Here is a 27193-nt window from a genome sequence, read left to right on the forward strand (position 1 = left end):
TTTTGCTCATTTTATGAATGAAATTACAAAGGTTGTGGATATTTTGCGGAAATATGTAGGTTTGTCCAGGGTGGCCTCTCAGGCACACTGCGCCCAAACTTTTACTCTTTTTGATGTTTTCTCTCTTTTGCTTCAGATTTTATGCTGAAATGGCCCATAAAGCCTACTATTTCTCTCGTTGTACAATGAAGGTCACTGATCACTTTAAGAGCGTTAGAATTGAGTTAATTAGGTGCTAATGACGAATTTTCTAACAAGCGCATGTCAGGCGCACTGCGCATGAACCCGGGAGTCCCAGAGAAGGGTTAACTGTTGGTTATTTTTTTTTTTGTTTTATGTGTATGTTTTTAATTTATTGGAACAATTGTTCAGATTCTGCCATGTTTTAAATGGATTGTCAGTAGTTCTTTGCATAAGCATTAATTACAGCAATGGAAGAAAAAACAGTTTCTAGGGTTTCTCTTCTAAGAGTGGAACTAAGTGGAAGTTTAAACCAGCACATGTTGCTGCCACACAGAGAAGTACCAATATGCCCACAGACAGCGGACATTCCACTCATTGATTTTAAGTTAACCTATATTACTTAAATCATTGGATTAATCCTCATTTTGATTCACAGGGTACTACAATCAGTGTTGGACTAGGGCATGAAGGGCCCACCGGGGCTTGTAGTTGTAGGGGTCCATGTTTAGTGGTGTGGTCAATCTCCAGAGGGGGTGTGGCCAGCCCCACATTGGTTTGCCTAACCATTAGAGGGTGCATGGGCTGGGCCTCTTGATAATATATATATATATATATATATATATAGTAAATACTGCTAGTGCATGCATGATAATGTACCAGATTAATAACAGCAATGCACTTTAGAAAATATACCATAGTCCTGTGCAGTATAAGGTAACATATGTATACTATTTTTTTAATAATTCAAAAGCACAGTCTGGAACCTGAACCCTAGAGGAAGAGGTGGCAGGGGAGCCAGGCAGTGGGGCCTACTGGAGGTTTTCCCTGTACCCCTGTGGGCCAGTCCAACCCTGATTCTAACAACTGTAGGATATCACTGCCTGGTAAAGCTATATTAGTACCAGTGACCTTTCATCAATTGAGTCCAAGTCCACTGAAGCAGTAGTAATAAGACTTTTGAACTTGATATATAGGTATGTTTATGAGTAAACATTTATCTGCTTAGTGATTTACTGGGACTCAGACAGTCAATGGTCACTAATATGGGGCATTATGTTTTTGTAATAGATGGAGTTTAGTGTTCCTGTTATGTGAAAATTGAGAATAGATTTTTACAAGATATGTATGCTACTGGAAATCTGCTATATATTATTGTTTATGTTGCACATTTAATTATAGATCTTTATACGAGATGATTCTATCTCTAAGTTATAAATATATTTTTTAACAAGACACTAAATTAATACTAGAGATGAGCGGGTTCGGTTCGTCAAGATACGAACCCCCCGAACTTCACCTATTTTACACGGTTCCAAGGCAGCCTCGGATCTTCCTGCCTTGCTCGGTTAACCTGAGCGCGCCCGAACGTCATCATCTCGCTGTCGTATTCTCGCGAGATTCGTATTCTATATAAGGAGCCGCGTGTCGCCGCCATTTTCACTCGTGCTTTGGAGATGATAGCGAGAGGACGTGGCTGCGTTCTCTCAGTTTCTGTGTTCACTGTTCAGTGTGCTGTAAATATCTGTGCTCAGTGTGTTGCAAATATCTGTGCTCAGTGTGCTACAAATATCTGTGCTCAGTGTGCTGCAAATATCTATGTTCTCTGCCTGAAAACGCTCCATATCTGTGCTGCATTGTAGGAGGACAGTGCAGAAGTTTGCTGACCACCAGTATATATATATATATATAGCAGTACGGTACAGTAGTCCATTGCTCTACCTCTGTGTCGTCAAGTATACTATCCATATCTGTGCTGCATTGTAGTTGTACGCAGTATATAGTAGGACAGTGCAGAATTTTGCTGACCACCAGTATATATATATATATATATATATATATATATATAGCAGTACGGTACAGTAGTCCATTGCTCTACCTCTGTTTCGTCAAGTATGCTATCCATATCTGTGCTGCATTGTAGTTGTGCGCAGTATATAGTAGGAGGACAGTGCAAAATTTTGCTGACCACCAGTATATATATATATATATATATATATATATAGCAGTACAGTACAGTAGTCCATTGCTCTACCTCTGTGTCGTCAAGTATACTATCCATATCTGTGCTGCATTGTAGTTGTGCGCAGTATATAGTAGGAGGACAGTGCAGAATTTTGCTGACCACCAGTATATATATATATATATATATATAGCAGTATGGTACAGTAGTCCATTGCTCTACCTCTGTGTCGTCAAGTATACTATCCATATCTGTGCTGCATTGTAGTTGTGCGCAGTATATAGTAGTACAGTGCAGAATTTTGCTGACCACCAGTATATATATATAGCAGTACGGTACAGTAGGCCATTGCTATTGATATATTACTGGCGTATAATTCCACACATTAAAAGATGGAGAACAAAAATGTGGAGGGAGGCCGGCCACTTGGGTCGTTTAGCTTAGCCATCCAGCGACCTTGGTGCACCTCTTTTTTTCTTTGCATCATGTGCTGTTTGGGGACAATTTTTTTAAGTGCCATCCTGTCTGACACTGCAGTGCCACTCCTAGATGGGCCAGGTGTTTGTGCCGGCTACTTGGGTCACTTAGCTTAGTCATCCAGCGACCGTGGTCCCCCCTCTCTCGGTGCCACTGGGTTTGGGAGCAAATTATAGTGAACTACCACAACATCACCACACATTGTATGGGGGTGTGGTACGATGTGAATATTTTTCACATTTGACAAAAAAAAAAAGCTGAATGTCTTGGTAAATAGGTCCCTTTATGACATCACAAAGCGCAACCTCCATGTGATGGCTGTTTAAATGATAGAGGATCTGGTCATTTTCTTCCTAGTTGCAGCAGAGAGTTCTGAGTATAGAGAATTCTGAGGATTTTTAGGCCACTTATTTGTTCAGCACCGTTTTGTTTATCCTGAGAGGTTATGATCCAGGTACAGAGACAAGAGCTATAGATAAACCAAAATATAATGCCAGAGAGATACTGTTATTATTACAGATGCCATGAAAGGAAGGAGACAGGATAAAACTAGTGTTTATTATAGTTCAATGGTGTAACAGTCAGAGTTGTATTTCTCCACGATCTACAAAGGGATGAGATTTCTATAGTAAAATGTTGTGTTTAGGAAAAGTAAAAGCATAAAGGATATGGGGGTCATTCTGACCCGATCGCACACTGCAGTTTATTGCAGCGGTGTGATCGGGTCAGTACTGCGCATGCGCCGGCGCCGCTACGATCACCTCTGCCAGATTGACAGGCAGAGGCGGTTGTTGGGCGGGGGGGCGGAATGGCAGAATTTGGCCGCCGTTTCGCGGGTGCGGTCCGGGTAACACAGGCGTGGCCAGAGCGAACGGGGGGAGGGCCACAGCGGCTGCGTGATGTCACACGCAGCAGCTGCGGGCCAGGGATCGATGAGTAGCTCCCAGCCAGCACGCTAAAGCTGCGCTAGCCGGGAGCTACTCTTGAAGTGCAAAGGCATCGCCGCTGTGTGATACCTTTGCACTTCTGCAGGGGGGGATGGCGGCACTGACATGCGGGGCGGGATAGCCCTGTGCTGGGCGCCCCTCCGCATGTCAGTGTGAATGATCGTAGCTGTGCTAAATTTAGCACAGCTACGTTCATCTCGGAATGACCCCCACGGTCAAACCTAAATTCAAACCTATTCTTACAGCCACATGTCTACTGCTCTGACTCAAAGGCAATTATTTGTGTGGGCACTGTGATTTATGTGGCCGGCTATCTGTCTAGGTAAAGTATACAAGATTTATCTCTTTATTTGTTGAAAAATGCCTCCTTTAAGGAAATCCCAATTACAGAAACACTGTAGGGAGATTAAAACGGAGAAGAAGAAAAAAGTTAACCACTTGTGTAACTGGTGTTTTGGCTGCATTTATTTAAAAGTTCAAAATGTGTTTATCATACATATTTTTGCTGCAGTACTATGAGTAAGGAGCCCAAACAGGGCTACTGTGTGCTTCTGATACGAAGATAAAAAGGAGACACACGGAGTACACATTTCTTGAAAAGCGCAATAGTAGGGTGAGAAACTATAATTGAGAGTAGATTGCCTTTTCATAAGTGTAGTTCATAAGACAAAATACATGAATCCTGGCACTCACCACTACTAGGTTTGGGGTGCAAATCCACTGCACTCACCACTCCTACATCTGGGATGCAAAATGGAATGTGACCACATTACTTAAATAAAAAACACAGAGCTTAGCACTCACCATAATAAACAATGGGGTTTTGGTTTATACAGTATATTGATCAATACATTTAAGCAAGCAGCCCTAGTCAAGGGACCCCATTTTTCTGCAAGTCCTTCTCTTGTCACATTAAACCTGTTAACTGAAATCACATCAGAATTAAATTTAAGATATTCTAACCGGTTTAAAGTTCACCTACCAACTGACTTACAGCTTTTAAAATGAGGGACAGGCACCAAGCATAGCTGCTGCAAAACGAATAGGAAAACCGCTGACACAGGTTAGATCAAATAAGCTTACATAGGAGTGCATGAGAAGATATGATCACAAAAAGATTACTAAAAATAAATGAATTAAAAAAAAAAAATACATTAATCCACTGAACTCACCACTCCCAAATCTGGGGTGCAAAATAGTGTGGATTAGTGGATGCAAAAGTCAATTAATGTAATTTATTTGATGATTTTTTTTCAAATTCATCTTCTTGTGATAACATCTTGACATACACCCCTATGTAAATCTAACCTGCGTCCACTATTTTTCTAGTTTGGCTGCAAGCTTAAATGCATTGATCGATATCTGAACCAATATAAATTTTATATATATATATATATATATATATATATATATATGTATAGCTAGACAGATATATGTATATATATATATATATATATATCTCCTATATATTAGCCCAAGTCTGTGATTCTGTGCCTGGCCGTAACGCTGGGCGGAGTCACAGGCACAGTTCTACCAGAAGTCCTCTCCCTCTGACCGCCCATCCCCGCCCAGTCCCCTCCCCGTCTCCGCCCAGTCCCCTGTCTCCCTCCTCCCCGTACACTCCCTGGTGACACTGCAGCCGCTGACTGTGAGCGGAACTCACACTACCCGCCTCACAGACTAGCGGCTGCTGCAGAGTTCAGGGGATAATGCTGACACAGACAGCCGCACTCGCTCCCCCTCCCACCCGAGGCAACCAACCGCATCCACCCAGCACCCGCACCACTCCCGCCCTCTCCCCCACCCGTAGCACCAACACCCGCGGCCGCCCACCCGCGGCATCCACACGTGGCACTCCCGTCCCCGCCCTTAGCACCGATACCTGCGCCCCCCATCCACTTCCACCCGCAGTACTCCCGCCCTCACACCTGCAGCAAACCCCGCCCCTCCCCCACCCGCGGCACCCTCGCTCCTCCACCACCAGCGGCACCCCCGTCCCTCCCCCACCCCCATACCCACCTCTCCCCCCGCTACACCCCTGCACCCTCCACCCCACCCGCACCTGTCCCCCAACCCATGGCACCACGCCTTCACCCCCAGCATCCCCCCCTCCCCCACCCACAGCACTCCCACACCAGCTTCTCCCACAGCCCCCCACCCCTCCCACACCCACATCACCCCAGCTCCCAACCCCCCACCCATGGCACCCCCACCCCTCCCCTTCGCAAACCACCCCTGCTCCCGCACCCCCACCCCTCCGCTACCTGCAGCACCCCCACCCCACCCGCCCCCGCAACCGTGGCACCCTCACACCCACCCAACTGCACCACCCCAGCAAACGGCCCCCTCCCCCACCCGCGGCACCCCCACCCCACCCCCATACCCACCTCTCCCCCGCTACACCCCTGCACCCTCCACCCCACCCGCACCACCACCGCATCTGCCCCTCCTGCACCCACCCCTCCCCCATCCGCAACACCCCTGCTCCCGCAACCCCCTCCCCCCAACCCTCGGAAACCCCCGCAGCCGTCTCCCACCCCACAACTGCAGCACCACTGCACCCGCCCCTGCACCCACGCACCTGTCCCCCCACCCATGGCACCAGGCCTCCCACACCCATATCACCCCTGCTCCCAACCCCCCACCCATGGCACCCCCGCCCCTCCCCTACGCACAGCACCCCTGCTCCAGCACCCCCACCCCTCCCCTACCTGCAGCACCACCCGCCCCCGCAACTGTGGCACCCTCACACCCACCCAACCGCATCACCCCAGCAAACGGTCCCCTCCCCCACACACAGCACCTGCCCCTCCCCCCCAACACCCACACACCTGCCCCTCCACCACCCACAACACCACCACAGCTGGCCCTCCCCAACTGCGTTAACCCCACACCAGCCCCTCACCCACCCACAGTGCCCTCTGATCCCCTCCCCCGCACCCACCCCTACCCTACCCGCGGCACATCAGGACCCCCACCACACCCCCACAGCCGCCACTCCCCCACCCACAGCACCTCCGGACCCTCCTCCACCACCATCATCTATAGACACCTTCCCTTATTCGCACACCTACCACACCTTCCCCTCCACCACCCCCCGCACCTCTGGACCACCACCCACAGCACCTCTGAACCACCACCCACAGCACCTCAGGACCCCCTCCCCCATCCACGGCTCCCCTGCAGCATCTACATACCCCATCCCGCAACCACACCTCCCCCACCCGCAGCACTTCTACAACCCATCACCTAACCCCCACACCCCTGCAACCCCACCTTCCCCTACATCACCCCTCCCCCACGCACAGCACCTCCAGACCCCTCCTTCATCCACAGCCTCCCGCACCTGCCCCTCCACCACCAGCAGCATCTACAGACCCCATCCACACCCCCTCATGCCCCCCCCTGGCACCCCACCCACAGCATCCCCATACCCGCCTCTTCCCCACCCCCACCCGCCGCAGCTGCACATTGTGTGTAGAACCAACTCTGCTACCTGTGGCCACTGTGTCTATACGCGGCTCTGCTACCTGTGGGTATTGTGTGTATACGTGGCTCTGCTACCTGTGGGTATTGTGTGTATACGTGGCTCTGCTACCTGTGCCTATTGTGTGTATAAGCACCTCTGCTACCTGTGGGCACTGTGTGTATAAGCACCTCTGTTACCTGTAGGTATTGTGTGTATAAGCGCCTCTGCTACCTGTGCCCATTGTGTGTATAAGCGCCTCTGCTACCTGTGGCCACTGTGTGTATAAGCACCTCTGCTACCTGTGGGTATTGTGTGTATAAGCGCCTCTGCTACCTGTGGGCACTGTGTGTATAAGTGACACTGTTACCTGTTGGGTATAGTGTGTATAAGCGGTTCTGCTACCTGGGGGTATTGTGTGTATAAGCGGCTCTGCTACCTGTGGCCACAGCACTTTGGTGTCTTATCTACAGTGCATTGCTGTTAGTCATCTGGTACTTCATGATGCAGACACTAGCAGTATATACTACACTATGTTATTCATTGTGCCCTGCGGCCACTCTGCATGCCCTCACAAAGGGCTACGCCCCCTTGACAATCGCACGCCCTCCCCCCTTACAATATTTACCCACTGCCATAAAAAAAATTCAGGTAATACTCCATATAATAACAATTATAGCACAGCTGAAGCCCGTGCAGGTGTTAACCGGTCATAGCCTCTTGCAACGGTATTTTCTCTCTAACACCTTTCCTCTCTTTATCCTCTCCCTACAACCCTGCCTCTCCCTATCCTTTACTGATCGCACAGCGTTTCTCTGCATTCCCCCCCCCACGCCTCTCTATCGTTTCTCAACCGGACACCATTTCTGTATGCCCTCTATACTGCCCTGCGTTTCTGATTCTGTTATCTACCAGCCTGCGTATGTTCAAAGGCGTGCAGGGGTTAACGGGGCATAGCCCCAACCGACGGTGTGAAGAGCGGCGCGATGAATCACCTAGTATATATATATATATATATGCGCAAAATGGTGCCACTCTGAAACTTGTAAGTAGATGCAAATAAGTGCTTTAATTCGACGTTTCGGGCATCCCTGATGACGGGCTGATGCAACAACCCTGTTGTGTCTTGATAAAAGGGAGAAGTCCCTGAAACGTTGACCTTACCAGCGGTGATGTTGAGTGATTTTTTTCCTGAGTGCCTCCATATATATATACACACTTAAACGAGAGGAGATGCACACACAATATTCATACATCAAAACAGCTGGAGTGCCAGAACTTCAGGAACGATAGCCACAGCAGACCGGTCCATAATAAACATGGAGAGGTGAAGTGGACTCACCAGGCTAGTTTTTTAAATGCAAAAAAAGTTCACATATATTTTTTTTGTAAAGTCGACATTTCGCCCATAAGAACTGGCCTTTATCAAGACATTTTCAGCATGGCTTCAACATGACCATCACTCCAACAAATGCCCTATACCATCACTTCAGAGACCTGTATATCTGCATCAAACATGCCCATTTCTGGATGCCAATGATGTCACCGCAAGTCTCTTGTCCGCACCTAAATTCATGTGCCCAAAACCTTTGCACTTAGAACATCTTATATATATATTACACAAATACCAGAAGGGAGCACCGCTGGTGCCCCATGTCTCTAGCATCCAAGCATTGGTATCAGTGTTCTGTGTCCAAGCACGATAGGCTCAACGCCGCCGGCCAGGACCGTACCTGACGTCACTTCCGTCCACAGGTCCGGACACACACCAGCACTTCCGCCAGTCTCTTAAGTATAGTGCTGATCAAAGCGTTATCCTTACTCAGAACATTTACAAAATAATAAATTATTAATAGGTAATATAGAAGGCTGGATTATCTCCCTGTATGTTAATATTTCCATATAAATTATATAGTTAATGCACCGGATTTTTACTTCCACCCTCACAACAAAATGAACATAGTGGACTTTCGCCCACATCAGGAATATAATTACCTACATAGTCAATATTAGACATTCTTCTGACCATCAGACCAGTATTATATATATATATATATATATATATATATATATATATACTTATCCATCATGCAATACCATAATACCATCAGGTGGGGCAGATATAGCATGTGCAGAGAGAGTTAGATTTGGTCAGGGATGTGCGGTGAGCTAAATGGCTTAGGAGCCACTGGCTAGCACCAGAGCCAGATTAACATGCAATATATGAGCCAAAGGGTACATCTGGGCATTATACACACGTGCAGCAGTATAAACTCCTGGAAATTTGGTTAGTGTTAATCAGAGATGTGCGGAAAAGATAAGCAGGTGAGGCACTGCCGTCTCACCTGCCATAGACTTTTCACTCCAGAGTTTTGGCTATAAAAACTATTAGAATAATGCAAAGAAGATATTTCAAACAAATTCTTGGTATATTCCATATACTTCATACAGTCAAAACATTGGCACAAACGTTAGTATTGCAGGAAAGGCTCTGCCTCACCTGCCTCACCCCACTGCACGTCACTGGATTTGGGTGGGGTGTATTCAAACTGAAATCTAAAGTGCAGTGTACAAATATAGCAGACAGTATTTACCCTGCACAGAAACAAAATAACCCACCCAAATCTAACTCTCTCTGCACATGTTATATCTGCACCCCCGTCCCCCCTGCAGTGTACATGGTTTTGCCCATTAGAGAACGATTTTGCTGCTATGATCAGGTCAGAATTAGGCCCAAAGAACAAGGAGTCCGGGAAGTGATGAAATGGTTCCCACAGAGCCCTGATCTCAACATCATTGAGTCTGTTTGGGATTACGTGAAGAAACAGGAGGGTTTGAACAAGCCTACATTCACAGAAGATCTGTGGTTAGTTCTCCAAGATGTTTGGAACAACCTCCCTACCGAGTTCCTTCAAAAATTGTGCGCAAGTGTACCTAGAAGAATTGATGCTGTTTTGAAGGCAAAGGGTGGTCACACCAAATATTGATTGAATGATTCTGTTCATTCACTTTGCATTTTGTTAATTTATAAAAATAAACTATTAACACTTCTATTTATTAAAGCATTCTTACTTTGCAGCATTTTTACCACACATTCCTAATACCGTTGTACAGTGTGTAAATATATATATATATAGCAGGAAGGTGTCCACACTCACATCTTTATTAGGTCAGCATATAGGGTGCTCCACTTAGTAACCCAGTATTGCTTTTGTCCCAAATAATACATTGTAGCTAGGAATCCAGCAAGGGCACCATTTTTAATATAAAAGCAGTCTCTTTATTCAAGCATAGTTGCCATAGTATAGTGGACGTTTCGACCCCACAGGTTCATTGTCACGACACAATACAGGGACATCAATCAGCACAGTGCAGCACAGATGACTCCTCCACCTCAGTCCAACTAAGGAGGAGGAATTGTCTCTTCATTTAATCCCTGAGTACCGCAGAATTCTTTCAGTATAATTAAGAAATAGCATAGACGAAGAAACTGGAGCAGACCTACATCACATAAACCATTTACAGAAAGTGTCTGGGAATTTTGCAAGGGAAATTATAATACTGATTTAATTATTACTTAACGTGCATATTATAGGAAAAGACATCTGTGTTACTGAGCCTGCAGGTAAAATAAATCTTTGGGTAATACAGTAGCAGACATCAGAAACAAATACAGGAAATCAGAGATCTTATTAAAAAGCAAATTGTGGGAATATTCAGCAAACTGCAAATCTGTGTCCAATTACTGTGTGTTTCCATAATAAGAACAATATACTGTTAACAGAGTAAGGTTTCACACCCGATAACTGTATTTTCTTACTGCCACTGGTGGTCATTCCGAGTTGTTCACTCGTTGCCGATTTTCGCTATATTGCGATTAGTTGCTTACTGCGCATGCGCAAGGTTCGCAGAGCGCATGCGCTTAGTTATTTTACTCAAAAGTTAGGTATTTTACTCACGGCATAACGAGGATTATTCATCGTTCTGGTGATCGTACTGTGATTGACAGGAAGTGGGTGTTTCTGGGCGGAAACTGGCGTGTGCGAAAAAACGCTTGCGTTTCTAGGAATTACGCGGGAGTGTCTGTAGAAACGGGGGAGTGTCTGGGCGAACGCTGGGTGTGTTTGTGACGTCAAACCAGGAACGAGACTGACTGAACTGATCGCAGTGTAGGAGTAAGTCTGGAGCTACTCAGAAACTGCTAAGAAATTTCTATTCGCAATTGTGCTAATCTTTCGTTCGCAATTCTGCTAAGCTAAGATACACTCCCAGAGGGCGGCGGCTTAGCGTGTGCAATGCTGCTAAAAGCAGCTAGCGAGCGAACAACTCGGAATGAGGGCCACTATTTCTTCTACCTCCCGAATGTATCAAATAGCACTAGCTTCTGCGATGTGTTCACTTCTTTATCAGGACTCCTATGTTTGTGTGGTCAAATGACCATACATGCACAGCGGTCATTGCTGGGGACAGTATGGAAGTGCAGCTCAAAGGCAACAATGGCTGACATCATATGCAAATGGTGTCAGCAGCATGGGCCAAACTTGCTAAATCCAACAGTTTTGCAGCTCCCACGGAAACCTGTGGGGGTTCCGGCTGCTATCGGAAATAGAGGAACTGCAGCAAATATCGGAGATTGGGGGGTTACATAATATTTGAATGATAAATAGGCCTCTAAGAGGCATCCTCTCTTACTACACTTAATTTCTAGTGATCCTACAGCATTCAAACAAGGTCAAAATGTGATAGAGATTGGCTGGTTCAACTACCCTGAATGTGTGATCATAACTATTGTGCTGCTCTGATTTGCATGCAGCGGTTACGGAATAATTGACAGTTTGAAGTTTGAGTTCACTACAGCATATTGCTAGTTCCAGCGTAAAAGCTATTTTATAGTGTTTTTAACATATTTTTTTTTTATTTGAACAGCAATCATTAAAAAAAATGACATAATGCAGTCATTTAAACATTTGCATTGCTCATATGTACTCTAGCTGAATTTTCATAGTATATCTAAATGCAAGAGCTTTTAGTGAAGTCTCCCATTTAAATTCAATAGGAGAAATTTACTAAGAATCGTTTTTGGGCGATTTAACAAATTGCCCCTTATCTCACCTAATCACTGCAACAAAAAGTGCACATTTACTGACAAGCGTTTTCACTTGTGTCTTTGTCTTCCAATGGTGTATTCAGTCGCAGTGTGGCATGTGTGGTTTGTGTTGAATTACTGTAGGTGCTTTTGTATGGGAAATTGCTGTAGAATTCACATGTGAATGTGATATAACTCTGTTCTGCTTCTTACTCCTGGGCCCGTTCAGTCAGTTGGTGAAACCCACATGACATCACTGCCTGCATCCAAACTACTCAAAAACCTGCCTCTGTAATGGTTGAGTGCAAAAATGGAGTGCTGCAGGTAACTTTATGGGTTTTTATTAGCATTCTGATTGGTTAAGCATTGATTATAATAGTTTTCACATGTTGCTGCTTGGAAGTGGTGCACTGGGGTATGATTTTTGAGCAATTTTGGTGGGGCTTGAGATGGAACTTAGGATAAAAAATGGGTTCTACATGTCAACACGCTCAAAAAACTCAGTGCATTTATTTAGTGCATTTATGTGCGACTTTATTGCAATTTTGGTGTGAAATGGAACAATTTGACAAAAATGATTCTTAGTACATCTGGGATTTCCAATGATTCCAATGTTAATTGGACAATGTTTGCACTGATAGTAAATTGCAGTGATTTGGAGTACAAAGTCGCATTTAACATGCAACTTCCATGTGAATTAATCCTTATTAAATTAGCGAATCGCACAATTACGTCTTTTTTGCAAAAAAGCGCAAATCGATCAAAATTGACCATTAGTAAGATGCCCCCAATGTATAATTGAGTAGTTCTTTTAAATACCTAGGTAAGCTGTCTGCAGGGGTGCTGAACAGTGTAGTGCTTTTTACTGTGTACTTGTAAGGACATATAGACATTGAGCTATTGTGTTTAAATTATGTAACTATACAACTATGCATAATGTAAACTTTTTTCTATTCTGTACTGTACAGTGTATACAGTATGTGTGCACGTATAGTATTGCCTGGAATATGGTACAAAAAGGATAGCCGTATGAGGACACATCTGTAGAAAAGTAGTAAAAAGGGGAGAATAACAATAAATGCTGCACTATGAAAATAGCATGTTATTGTCATAGGGCAGGCCTGGCCAAAGTATGGCTCTCCAGCTATTGTGAAACTACACATCCCAGCATGCCACCGTTTTAGAATTTCTATTAGCAAAACTGTGGCAGGGATGATGGTACTTGTAGTTTTACAACAGCTGGAGAGCCATGAGTTGGCCAGGCCTGTCATAGTGCACCATTCAGTGCATACCTCCCAACATGACCCTCTCCAGGAGGGATAGAATGCTCTGCTTCTGAACTTTTCTCTTAATATGAAGTATGTAAAGAGATGGTTGAAGTTTTGTTTCAACTGTATGCACCTGCTGGGTGCATGCATCCGCACACTCCTGTGATGAAGGTGGGCACAGCCACAAGATTTCAAACATGAAGTGGATTCTGAAGTAGATTCTGTTGGCGAGACCATACTATCTCTGGAGCTAAGCCATGCAGAAGGACCTCTATAGCATTCTTTCTTGCACACATTAATTATGTAAATCATCAGCACAGATGTTTTCAGTGTTAAAAATAGAAAATACATAAAGTTCATTCATATCCCATGGTCTATATTCAAGTAATCAATCAGAGCAGCTTTTCACCCTGTAGCTAATCAAAGCAAAGCTGTTTGGTAATTTGCAGGAGGACCTCAGCCTGAAATTCACATTGTGGTTTCTAGCGAAGCAAATACTTTGTCTTCTATGAGTGCTTTTTATTTTTACCCCTGGATTAACAAAAAAATAAGCCGAAGAAAATGATGGAGAATAAGATGAAGAAAAGAAAGTATAATCCATAAGGAATTAAGCAAGTAATAAAGACAATAACAAGATATTGGGTGCGTCATTATTTAAGGACTTTTAAACTTTGGGCTGGATGTAATGAAGTCTGAGTTGGCTGGAGGTGCGGGTTCCCGGCCGAACTTGGAGGGTTTTTAAAACGGCAATCATGTATAAGGCAAGACCATGCCTTGTAAATGTTTGCCGCTTTAAAAAAAAAAAAAGTCTGAGTTTGGTCGGGAACCCGCACCTCCAGTCAACTTGGACTTTATACATCCGGCCCTTTGTCTCTATTAATGTCTTAGCACTTTACTTTGTGTCTTTGTGGGTCTTAGTGGTCCATGGTTGCCAGATCACGACGGTGCTTGCCATTCAATAAGCACCAGTATACTCTGCAGTGTGTCATTTTGCATCTGGCGTATTTCATGTACAATTGTTCTCACATCTAAATTAAGCCCTATATGTTTATACATAGTTTGAGTCCATTTTCTTGTACACAATATAGACACTGTGGTTAAAATCCATAAGAAGTTTGCTTTACATTGCATTTAGCTAATGTAATACAAATACAGTATCTATCAAGCTAGCAGTCATGTACAAATCCTCTCCAGGCATTCATAGACATTAGCTTGAGACTGTTAATAAGCAGAGCTGCATTTTTTTTAAATTAGAGTGTAGATAAGTAAGTGGCATTGCTAAAAGTGGAATGCATTTGTTTAAGTGTTGGCATGACTGATTGATACAGCTAACAGAGAACAGACCACCAAGGAATTTAGTGTTCGGATAAAGTTTTATACTTTTATTTGCTCCTTATGATAAAATTATGGCGCTAGCTTTGCTTATGAAGACTTTTTGTTCTCACACATCATATTAAGTTTAAGCATTACAGATAATTAACATTCAGAAATTACAGAAAAGGAGAATTTGACTAGGGACCTTTTTCCATAACACCAAGGAGCTGAGGTTAATGCATTTACAGATGATGGGCACATTCTGGAAAATGGTATGCTGTTTACATACCACTGCATGGGATCCCGCCGATCACAATACCGACAACGGATCCCACACATCGGTACAATGCCAGCACCGGAATGCCAGTGCCACAAGCTTTTCTCCTTCTATGAGTGTCCACGACGAATATAACCTGTGGCGAGCGCAGCACTCGCTACTCTGCCAGCATCCTGGTGGCCTGTATTGATGGCCGACATCATACTGATCCCCTAGGAAATATATGAGTAACCAGTGCTTTTGTATAGATGATCTCATTAAAGATGTGTAGCATTGTTACCCATGCAATACATGTTAGTATGCCCCCATACTGTTCAGTTTTCTGAAATGGATAAGATGCCAAGAAGGCTAGATATGTGCAAAGGGGAAAACAGTAGTACATGCGCCGGTCTTATGCTAGGATGAAACAGTAGCATACAGGGCCGGCGCTACCATTAGGCAGCTTTAGGCAGCTGCCTATGAGTGCCGGCCACTGGAGGGCGGCACACCCCTCATGAATTAGTTTTACCTAAAAATCATGTGCAGGGCTGGCTAGCGGCGGCCACAGTGCGGGTCTAACCAGCCGCAGCCACCACTATCAGTCACCCCCGGCCAGGATGAACTGCGTCTACCGCGCCCCCTCTGCTGATGGACCCCGGCAACAAGCAGGAGCAGCAGTGCGATGCTGCTGTGTCCTAAATACGGACAGGCAGCAGAATCATTCTCTCCCTCCTCCCCCTGCAGCCGTAGGCAGGGAGGTCCGATCGCTGCCCCCGGCATTCCATGCTCCTTCAGCCGTCGCTGTTTGCCACCAATTGTTGGCCGCCCTCCCGCTCCTGGCACTCTTGTAGTTACCTGACCCTGGCCGGCTCTATACCGCTTATACAGGATGACATATGTCAGTATGACCATATACAGTATGACAAACGGTCCCAGCCACAGTCGGCAATAAAAAAAAATATATATAAATATATATATATATATATATATGCTCAAGAACAGAATATGGGACCCACTGGGCTACCAGTTTCACTATCCATGTAGATGTAGAAGACTTCTTCGAGCACTGTGTCTGAAGACCCCTGCCGCATCGAGCTCTCGCTCCTGACCACGGCGCTACTATTTCAAATCTGCAGCGGACCGCTCCTGCTTGGCTGCCAGTCCGCGACAGATTTGAAATAGTAGTGCCGCGGTCATAGGACCCACTGTGCCACCAACCACAGCAGGGCAATGGGGTCACTAAAAGACCCCCTCTCGGGTGGGGACACATAAAAGGACCCACTCACTGCCGTTCAGTGGCTGCCTGAGAGCTGAGTGGGCTGCGGAATAAGCGAGACATGGGGAGGCAGAGAACATTAGCCGGAGGAGCAGAGTGGAGACCAGGGACACGGGGAGGAGCTGCCCCCATGACCAGCCGCCCTGACTGAGAGAGGGGTACATCGTCCGGACAGCGAGGCCGGAAGAAGCGCCGCACCGCAGCTACCAGCGAGCACCATGGCGGACAAGGAGAGAGGGTAAGTGTGGACTGTGCAGAAATTTTGCGGCTCTTGTGCAGGAAACTCTAGAGGTGAGATCACAGCCGCCCTGCCACATAAGGAGGAGCGTCAGTGTGTGGCACCCTTGGTGCCCATCTTCATCACCCAATGTCCCGCAAAGCGGCAAAGGTTCCATGCACCTCACCCTATGCTGTTCCCTCTTTCTCCCTTTCTCCTGGCTCTGTCTCATTGTCTCTGCGTCTCTCTTCCTCTGTCTCTCTCTCTCTCTGTCTAAGTCTCTCTCCCTCTCTCACTCTCACTCTCTACCCCTTTCCCTCGCTTCTCTCTCTCCCCATCTGTTTCTCCCTGTCTGTCTTCCTCCCCTCTCTCTCCCTGCCTCTCTCTTTCCCTGTCTGTCTGTCTCCCTCATCTCTCTCTCCCTGTCTCCATTTCCCTTTCCTTGTCTATGTGTCCCTGTCTCTCTCCTTTTTCATCTCTCTCCCTGGCTTCTCTCTCTCCCCATCTCTGTGTCCCTCTCCCTGTCTCTCTCCTGCATCTCTCTCTCTCTCCCTGTATCTCTCTCCCTTTCCCTGTCTGTGTCCCCATTTCTATCTCTATCTCCCTCTCCCTGTCTCTCTCCTAAGTCTCTTTCTCTCCATCTGTCTCTCTCCCTGTCTCTCTCCTTCTCCCTGTATCTGTCCTGTCTCTGCATCTATCTCTCTCCCTCTCCCTCGCTTCTCTCTCTCTCCATGTCTCTCCCTGTCTCTCACCCCCTCCGTGTACCTGTCTCCCTGTCTCTGCATCTATCTCTCTGTCTCTCTCCCCTCCCTCGCCCCCCTCTCCCCTCCCTCGCCCCTCTCTCTCCATCTCCGTCTCTCCCTAGACTCTGTCTCTCCCTCGCCTCTGTCTCTCCCTCATCTCTCACTCTCTCCCTCGCCTCTGTCCCTCCCTCATCTCTCTCTCCATCTGTCTCTCCCTGTCTCTCTCTCTCTTTCTTTCTCATCCATTTCTCTCTCATCTCCCTCTCTCTCTCTCTCTCTCTCTCTCTCTCTCATCTCTCTCTCCCTTGTCTCTCTCCCTCATCTCTCTCTCCCCCTCCCTCGTCTCCCTATGTCCCTGCTGTTACTTTCCCTGTCCCTCTGTCACTCTCCCTTTTCCTATATCCCTGAATTTTGTCTCATTCCATGTGGCATAATATGAAATTCGGCTCATTCTTTATGCTATAATGTGAATTTTGACTCATACCGTGTGGTATAATGTGAATATCGGCTCATACCATGTGCTATAATTTGAATTTCGGCTCATACTTTGTGGTATAATGTGAATTGCGGCTCATACTGTGTGCTATAATGTGATTTTCATCTCATACTGTGTGGTATAATGTAAGTGGCATTACTGTGTGGCTTAATGTATAGGGGGCATTACTTTATGGCATATAGTGTTATAAGGGGCACTTACTGTGTGGCATAATGTGTATAAGGAGTACAACTATGTGGAAGCATGTGAATTGACTCTACTGTGTGGTTTAATGTAAATGGGCTCTACTGTGGTGTAATGTGAATAAGGGGCACTACTATGTGATGTAATGTGAATAAGGAGCACTACTTTGTGATGTAACGTGGATAAGAGGCACTACTGTGTGACACAACATCAATAAGAGGCACTACTGTAATGTAACGTGAATAAGGAGGGGGGGGGTAGGCTTAAGTTTTGCCTAGGGTGCCGAGAAACCTTCCACCAGCCCTGGTAGCATACAGGCATGGTTAATGGCAACAAATTTGGCTTTGTATTGAAACATAAAAACATAGAAACATAGAATTTGACAGCAGATAAAAACCACTTGGCCCATCTAGTCTGCCCCTTTTTTTTTATCCTTTAGGTAATCTCAACCCTTTTTTAACCTTAATTCTTTGTAAGGATATTCATATGCCTATCCCAAGCATGTTTAAAATGCTCTACAGTCTTAGCCTCTACCACCTCTGATGGGAGACTATTCCACTTATCCACTACCCTTTCTGTGAAGTAATTTTTCCTTACATTTCCCCTGAACCTCCCCCCCTCCAGTCTCAATGTATGTCCTCGAGTTCTAATACTTCTCTTCCTTTGAAGAGTGTTTCCCTCCTTAACTTTGTTAAGACCCTTGATATATTTGAAAGTTTCTATCATGTCTCCCCTTTCCCTTCTCTCCTCCAAACTATACATGTTAAGATCTTTTAGCCTTTCTGGGTACGTTTTGTGATGTAGGCCATGCACCATTTTAGTTGCCCTTCTTTGTACACTCTCTAATGTATTTATATCCTTCTGGAGATATGGTCTCCAGAACTGGACACAGTATTCCAGATGGGGCCGCACCAATGACCTATACAGTGGCATTATCACTTCTTTTTTCCTGCTACTGATTCCTCTCCCTATGCAACCAAGCATCTGACTTGCCTTTCTCATTGCTTTGTTGCATTGCTTTCCTGCCTTCAAGTCACTTGAAATAGTGACTCCTAAATCCCTTTCCTCCTCAGTAGTTTCCATTATAGTACCCTTGATACTATATTTAGCCTTTGGGTTTTTGAGACCCAAGTGCATGATTTTGCATTTTTTAGCATTAAACTGTAGTTGCCATGTTCTTGACCATTTCTCAAGCCTAGCTAGGTCATCAATCATTTGTTTTACCCCTTCCGGTGTGTCTACCCTGTTGCATATCTTTGTATCATCTGCAAAAAGGCATACCTTCCCTTCAATACCATCTGCTATGTCACCAACAAAGATATTAAAGAGAACTGGACCAAGTACAGATCCCTGGGGTACTCCACTGGTAACATTTCCCTCCATAGATTGCACTCCATTAACTACAACTGTCTGTTTCCTATCCTGCAACCAGGTTCTTATCCATTTAACTGTTTTATAATCCACCCCCACGCTTTCAAGTTTATTTAGCAGTCTGCGATGTGGGACAGTGTCAAATGCCTTACTAAAGTCTAGATATGCTACATCTACAGCTCCCCCTTGATCTATTATTTTCATCACAGAGTCAAAAAAGTAAATAAGATTTGTTTGGCATGATCTACCACCAGTAAATCCATGCTGTTTTGGATCCTGTAAGTGGTTTGATTTAAGATATTCCACAACTCTTTCTTTTAATAGTTTTTCCATTACATTCCCCACTACTGATGTAAGGCTTACTGGTCTGTAGTTACTTGCTTCTTCCTTGCTTCCACTTTTGTGCAGTGGAACTACATTTGCTCTTTTCCAGTCCTCTGGAATAGCACCTGTATTTAGTGACTGGTTAAATAATTCTGTTAACGGTGTAACTAGCACATATTTTAGCTCTTTGAGTATCAGTAAATGCTAAAGTTACAGTACCCTATTTTAACAAACATACAGGGTTATTCAGGTTTATTAGCAAACCAAAAATGTTAGCAACTGTGGGGAAAATCATGATGCAGTGCAAGTGGAGCAGATGTAACATGTGCAGAGCAATTTAGATTTTAGTGGGTTATATTGTTTTTCTGCATGGTAAATACTGGCTGCTTAATTTCTACATGGCAATTTTCAGTTTGAACACACCTCACCCAAATATAAATCTCTCTGCACATGTTACATCAGACCCACCTGCAGTGCAACATGGTTTTGCCCAATTGCTAACTTTTTTTGTTTGCTGTTATGTGTACAGTAGTCTATAGATTCACCTAATAAACAGATGATTATTATTATTGTTATTGTTATTATTATTATTATTATTATTATATGTAAGTATTTAAAAAATATGTAGGCATTATATGTAATAAAACTTACCTGCACTACAAGTGTCGCTTTGTGTTTCTTGATATACATTTTAGGTCTGTAGCCAACAGTAATCAGGGTTCCGGCAGTTCCAAAAGGAAGCAACTCTCCAGATTGTGGGGAGACAAAAAAATCAAAATCGCTGCCTGGTAAAAAGTATGCGCTGAATGGCTCTGGGCACCTTGTTACAAAGATAGAAAGGAAAAAAAAGATATGATAGTAATTACATTTTACCTGGAAAAAAGTTACAGTAGCAATGTGATCAATCTACAGTATAATAAAATGTTTCAAAGAATAAACACAATCAGAACTAGGAATAATTTGAGTAGTAACCAGGACTAAATGTATGTGAAGCATTTCTCTGTCTGTAGCACTGATTAACTTGATAGAAATGACAGCAGCAAATTGCTGTTCAGTCTGTTACTATGGTTTGCCCTCAAATACCATTACACCTATGTCACCTTGCATTTGTGGACCCTGGGAAATAAAGAAAGGTCAGACACCTTAAAGAATCATTCTTACAATGACAGACGTGGTTTAGTCTTTTTATATATCTTATGTACAATTTATTATATCTCTTATTTTTACACCCTCTGTTGAAAACTGTTACATTTTACTGCCAATTCTGATTTGATATCATAGTCTTAAAGTAGTCTAATGTATTACTATGATCTTTTATAAATGTGATCATATTTATACAATTTATGTGATGCATGGATAGTCCAAAGGTCAATGGGCCTAATTCAGACCTGATCGCTCGCTAGGGTTTTTTTGCACTGCTGCGAGCAGATAGTCACCGCCCATAGGGGAGTGTATTTTTGCTTTGCAAGTGTGCAATCGCATGTGCAGCCAGGCGGTACAAAAAAAATTGTGCAGTATCTGAGTTGCCCAAAACGTACTCAGCCCTTGCAATCACTTCACCCTGTCTGGTTCCTGAATTGACGTCAGACACTCGCCCTGCAAACGCTTGGACATGCCTGCGTTTTTCCAACCACTTCCAGAAAACGGTCAGTTGACACCCTCTTCCTGTAAATCTCCTTGCAATCGGCTGTGCGAATGGATTCTTCGTTAAACCTATCGCACAGCAATGATCCGTTTTGTACCCATGCGACGCACCTGCGCATTGCGGTGCATACGCATGCGCAGTTCTGACCTGATCGCAGCACAGCAGAAAAAACTAGCGTGCGAATAGGGCTGAATGACCCCCAATGTAATTGTTCCATGATATAAAAATGTAAATAACCTGTTCTCTGTGGCACTAAGCAATATTTGGGAAGTCATACTGTATTGACTGGAGATGCATCAGCACACCCCAAAGATGAGCCAGGAGCTGGTTTCCTTAGAGAAGAATTTTGCAAGTTTATGGACCTGGGATATATAATAATATAGTAACAGTTGTCCAGAAATAAGTAGTAAGACTTAAAGAAAGTGCTAAAAAGTTTGGTCAGCCTACATGGGAATTTAGCAATGGCCCTTCACTGATAGCACTGGCTCTGGGGACAAATCAGTCAGCTGTGATCTTTGTAACAGGAATTAAAGTGCTGTTTTTATAAAGCCACACTAGGTTTTTGTGCAAAAAAAATCACAGAAAATCAATGACTGACACAAATAGCAGTTCATTAAATAAACCCCTTTACTTGCTAGCTCTAATGGGCTGATTTGATGACAGGGGGAATAAGGTTGGACTTGGCGTAAAGTAAAATTCTGAATTTCCAGTATTACACCACAATATTGCTTGATAACAGTTAAAATAGGAAACACATTAAAGTCACAGTTGGAGTAATGGACAGTATTACTGCTTCACAGCACTGAGTCTATGGGTTTGATTCCCACCACGGCCCTAACGATGTGGAGTTTGTATGTTCTCCATGTGCTTGTGAGGGTTTCCTCTAGGTCAGTGATTTTCAACCTTTTTTTACTCGCGGCACACCGAACAATATTTTAAAATTGCCAAGGCACACCATCCGTTCCCCACAGAAAAAAAAAACAAAATACACACACTGGCCCTCACAGTAATAAAAAAATCTACACATACATTGGCCTACACAGAAAAAACAATCACATTGTTTCCCACATAAATCATGTTGCTCCTTACATAAATCCGATTGCTCCACACACAAATCAATCACATTGCTCCCCACATAAATTCTATTGCTCCCCACATGAATTATTCACATTTTTGCCCCCATAAATCCTTATTCTCCCCACATAAATCCTATTGTTCACCACAGGAGAAATAACATAACAAATATAAGCCCCTAACGGTCAGCTGTCCTCCTCCCTTTCCCTCAGTGGCGGGGGTTGTTCATAGTGGATTGCTGCGAATACTGAACAGTGGGCGGGCAGGTGTGGATGTGGGTGGGCAAGGAAAGCTGTGGATGCAGGCGGGAACTGGAAGATGTGTATGCAGGCGGGTGGGCTGGCTGGGTGGTGAGTTGCGGTGGCCGTTACCTATGATATTACACCGCCGCGTTATCAAGGCACAGGTCACAGCCGGAGCATGAAGGATCCTCTAAGAAGAGCCCAAGAAAACCGTTCACTCTGAAGGTGCAGGAAGCTGCTCTGGCTCCGCGGCACACCTTGCAACTGGTCGCGGCACACTAGTGTGCCACGGCACACTGGTTGAAAAAGCCTGCTCTAGGTATTCCAGTTTCCTTACACACTCCAAAAACATACTGGTAGGTTAGCTGGCTCCTGACAAAAAAAAAAATCCTTGTGTGTATGATTACATGTGATAGGGAATATAATAAGAATTTACTTACCGATAATTCTATTTCTCGGAGTCCGTAGTGGATGCTGGGGTTCCTGAAAGGACCATGGGGAATAGCGGCTCCGCAGGAGACAGGGCACAAAAAGTAAAGCTTTAGGATCAGGTGGTGTGCACTGGCTCCTCCCCCTATGACCCTCCTCCAAGCCTCAGTTAGGATACTGTGCCCGGACGAGCGTACACAATAAGGAAGGATTTTGAATCCCGAGTAAGACTCATACCAGCCACACCAATCACACTGTACAACCTGTGATCTGAACCCAGTTAACAGTATGATAACAGCGGAGCCTCTGAAAAGATGGCTCACAACAATAATAACCCGATTTTTGTAACTATGTACAAGTATTGCAGATAATCCGCACTTGGGATGGGCGCCCAGCATCCACTACGGACTCCGAGAAATAGAATTATCGGTAAGTAAATTCTTATTTTCTCTATCGTCCTAGTGGATGCTGGGGTTCCTGAAAGGACCATGGGGATAATACCAAAGCTCCCAAACGGGCGGGAGAGTGCGGATGACTCTGCAGCACCGAATGAGAGAACTCCAGGTCCTCCTTAGCCAGGGTATCAAATTTGTAGGATTTTACCAACGTGTTTGCCCCTGACTAAATAGCCGCTCGGCAAAGTTGTAAAGCCGAGACCCCTCGGGCAGCCGCCCAAGATAAGCCCACCTTCCTTGTGGAATGGGCATTTACATATTTTGGCTGTGGCAGGCCTGCCACAGAATGTGCAAGCTGAATTGTATTACACATCCAACTAGCAATATGCTGCTTAGAAGCAAGAGCACCCAGTTTGTTGGGTGCATACAGGATAACAGCAAGTCAGTTTTCCTGACTCCAGCCGTCCTGGAACCTATATTTACAGGGCCCTGACAACATCTAGCAACCTGGAGTCCTCCAAGTCCCTAGTAGGCGCAAGGCACCAAAATAAGCTGGTTCAGGTGAAACACTGACACCACCTTAGGGAGAGAACTGGGGACGAGTCCGCAGCTCTGCCCTGTCCAAATGGACAACCAGATATGGGCTTTTTTGAGAAAAAAAACCACCAATTTGACACTCGCCTGGTCCAGGCCAGGGCCAAGAGCATGGTCACTTTTCATGTGAGATGCTTCAAATCCACAGATTTGACTGGTTTTAAACCAATGTGATTTGAGGAATCCCAGAACTACGTTGAGATCCCACAGTGCCACTGGAGGCACAAAGGGGGGTTGTATATGCAATACTCCCTTGACAAACTTCTGGACTTCAGGAACTGAAGCCACTTCTTTCTGGAAGAAAATCGACAGGGCCGAAATTTGAACCTTAATGGACCCCAATTTGAGGCCCATAGACACTCCTGTTTGCAGGAAATGCAGGAATCGACCGAGTTGAAATTTCTTCGTGGGGCCTTTCTGGCCTCACACCACGCAACATATTTTTGCCACATGTGGTGATAATGTTGTGCGGTCACCTCCTTTCTGGCTTTGACCAGGGTAGGAATGACCTCTTCCGGAATGCCTTTTTCCCTTAGGATCCGGCGTTCCACCGCCATGCCGTCAAACGCAGCTGCGGTAAGTCTTGGAACAGACATGGTACTTGCTGAAACAAGTCCCTTCTTAGCGGCAGAGGCCATAAGTCCTCTGTGAGCATCTCTTGAAGTTCCGGGTACCAAGTCCTTCTTGGCCAATCCGGAGCCATGAGTATAGTTCTTACTCCTCTACGTCTTATAAGTCTCAGTACCTTAGGTATGAGAAGCAGAGGATGGAACACATACACCGACTGGTACATCCATGGTGTTACCAGAACGTCCACAGCTATTGCCTGAGGGTCTCTTAACCTGGCGCAATACCTGTCCCGTTTTTTGTTCAGACGGGACGCCATCATGTCCACCTTTGGTATTTCCCAACGGTTTACAATCATGTGGAAAACTTCCCGATGAAGTTTCCACTCTGCCGGGTGGAGGTCGTGCCTGCTGAGGAAGTCTGCTTCCCAGTTTCCATTCCCGGAATGAAACACTGCTGACAGTGCTATCACATGATTTTCCGCCCAGCGAAAAGTCCTTGCAGTTTTTGCCATTGCCCTCCTGCTTCTTGTGCCGCCCTGTCTATTTACGTGGGCGACTGCCGTGATGTTTTTCCCACTGGATCAATACCGGCTGACCTTGAAGCAGAGGTCTTGCTAAGCTTAGAGTATTATAAATTTACCCTTAGCTCCAGTATATTTATGTGGAGAAAAGTCTCCAGACTTGATCACACTCCCTGGAAATTTTTTCCTTGTGTGACTGCTCCCCAGCCTCTCGGGCTGGCCTCCGTGGTCACCAGCATCCAATCCTGAATGCCGAATCTGCGGCCCTCTAGAAGATGAGCACTCTGTAACCACCACAGGAGAGACACCCTTGTCCTTGGATATAGGGTTATCCGCTGATGCATCTGAAGATGCGATCCGGACCATTTGTCCAGCAGATCCCACTGAAAAATTCTTGCGTGAAATCTGCCGAATGGAATTGCTTCGTAGGAAGTCACCATCTTTACCAGGACCCTTGTGCAATGATGCACTGATTTTAGGAGGTTCCTGACTAGCTCGGATAACTCCCTGGCTTTCTCTTCCGGGAGAAACACCTTTTTCTGGACTGTGTCCAGAATCATCCCTAGGCACAGCAGACTTGTCGTCGGGATCAGCTGCGATTTTGGAATATTTAGAATCCACCCGTGCTGTTGTAGCAGTATCCGAGATAGTGCTACTCCGACCTCCAACTGTTCCCTGGACTTTGCCCTTATCAGGAGATCGTCCAAGTAAGGGATAATTAAGACGCCTTTTCTTCGAAGAAGAATCATCATTTCGGCCATTACCTTGGTAAAGACCCGGGGTGCCGTGGACAATCCAAACGGCAGCGTCTGAAACTGATAGTGACAGTTCTGTACCACGAACCTGAGGTACCCTTAGTGAGAAGGGCAAATTTTGGACATGGAGGTAAGCATCCCTGATGTCTCGGGACACTATATAGTCCCCTTCTTCCTGGTTCGTTATCACTGCTCTGAGTGACTCCATCTTGATTTGAACCTTTGTAAGTGTTCAAATTTTTTTTTTAGATTGAGAATAGGTCTCACCTAGCCTTCTGGCTTCAGTACCACAATATAATGTGGAATAATACCCCTTTTCTTGTTGTAGGAGGGGTAATTTGATTATCACCTGCTGGGAATACAGCTTGTGAATTGTTTCCCATACTGCCTCCTTGTCGGAGGGAGACCTTGGTAAACCAGACTTCAGGAGCCTGCGAAGGGGAAACGTCTCGACATTCCAATCTGTACCCCTGGGATACTACATGTAGGATCCAGGGGTCCTGTACGGTCCCAGCGTCATGCTGAGAGCTTGGCAGAAGCGGTGGAACGCTTCTGTTCCTGGGAATGGGCTGCCTGCTGCAGTCTTCTTCCCTTTCCTCTATCCCTGGGCAGATATGACTCTTATAGGGACGAAAGGACTGAGGCTGAAAAGACGGTGTCTTTTTCTGCAGAGATGTGACTTAGGGTAAAAACGGTGGATTTTCCAGCAGTTGCCGTGGCCACCAGGTCCGATGGACCGACCCCAAATAACTCCTCTTCCTTTATACGGCAATACACCTTTGTGCCGTTTGGAATCTGCATCACCTGACCACTGTCGTGTCCATAAACATCTTCTGGCAGATATGGACATCGCACTTACTCTTGATGCCAGAGTGCAAATATCCCTCTGTGCATCTCGCATATATAGAAAATGCATCCTTTAAATGCTCTATAGTCAATAAAATACTGTCCCTGTCAAGGGTATCAATATTTTTAGTCAGGGAATCCGACCAAGCCACCCCAGCTCTGCACATCCAGGCTGAGGCGATCGCTGGTCGCAGTATAACACCAGTATGTGTGTATATACTTTTTATGATATTTTCCAGCCTCCTGTCAGCTGGCTCCTTGAGGACGGCCCTATCTATAGACGGTACCGCCACTTGTTTTGATAAGCGTGTGAGCGCCTTATCCACCCTAAGGGGTGTTTCCCAACGCGCCCTAACTTCTGGCGGGAAAGGGTATACCGCCCATAATTTTCTATCGGGGGGAACCCACGCATCATCACACACTTCATTTAATTTATCTGATTCAGGAAAAACTACGGTAGTTTTTTCACATCCCACATAATACCCTCTTTTGTGGTACTTGTAGTATCAGAAATATGTAACACCTCCTTCATTGCCCTTAACGTGTGGCCCTAATA

At 45.2% G+C, this 27193-nt stretch overlaps 1 protein-coding gene across 4 annotated transcripts in view; it reads right to left on the reverse strand.

The window, feature by feature from the left end:
* CFAP47 (cilia and flagella associated protein 47) overlaps nt 1–27193 on the reverse strand; it is a 1065013-nt gene that overhangs the window by 57572 nt on the left and 980248 nt on the right. For all 4 annotated transcript variants that reach the window (XM_063953487.1, XM_063953488.1, XM_063953489.1 and 1 more), the window contains one exon: nt 20219–20387. In XM_063953487.1, the coding sequence (XP_063809557.1) occupies nt 20219–20387 (169 nt within the window). The remainder of the gene's footprint in view (nt 1–20218; nt 20388–27193) is intronic.

The sequence above is a fragment of the Pseudophryne corroboree genome, chromosome 2 (assembly GCF_028390025.1).
Source record: "Pseudophryne corroboree isolate aPseCor3 chromosome 2, aPseCor3.hap2, whole genome shotgun sequence".
NCBI lineage: Eukaryota > Metazoa > Chordata > Amphibia > Anura > Myobatrachidae > Pseudophryne > Pseudophryne corroboree.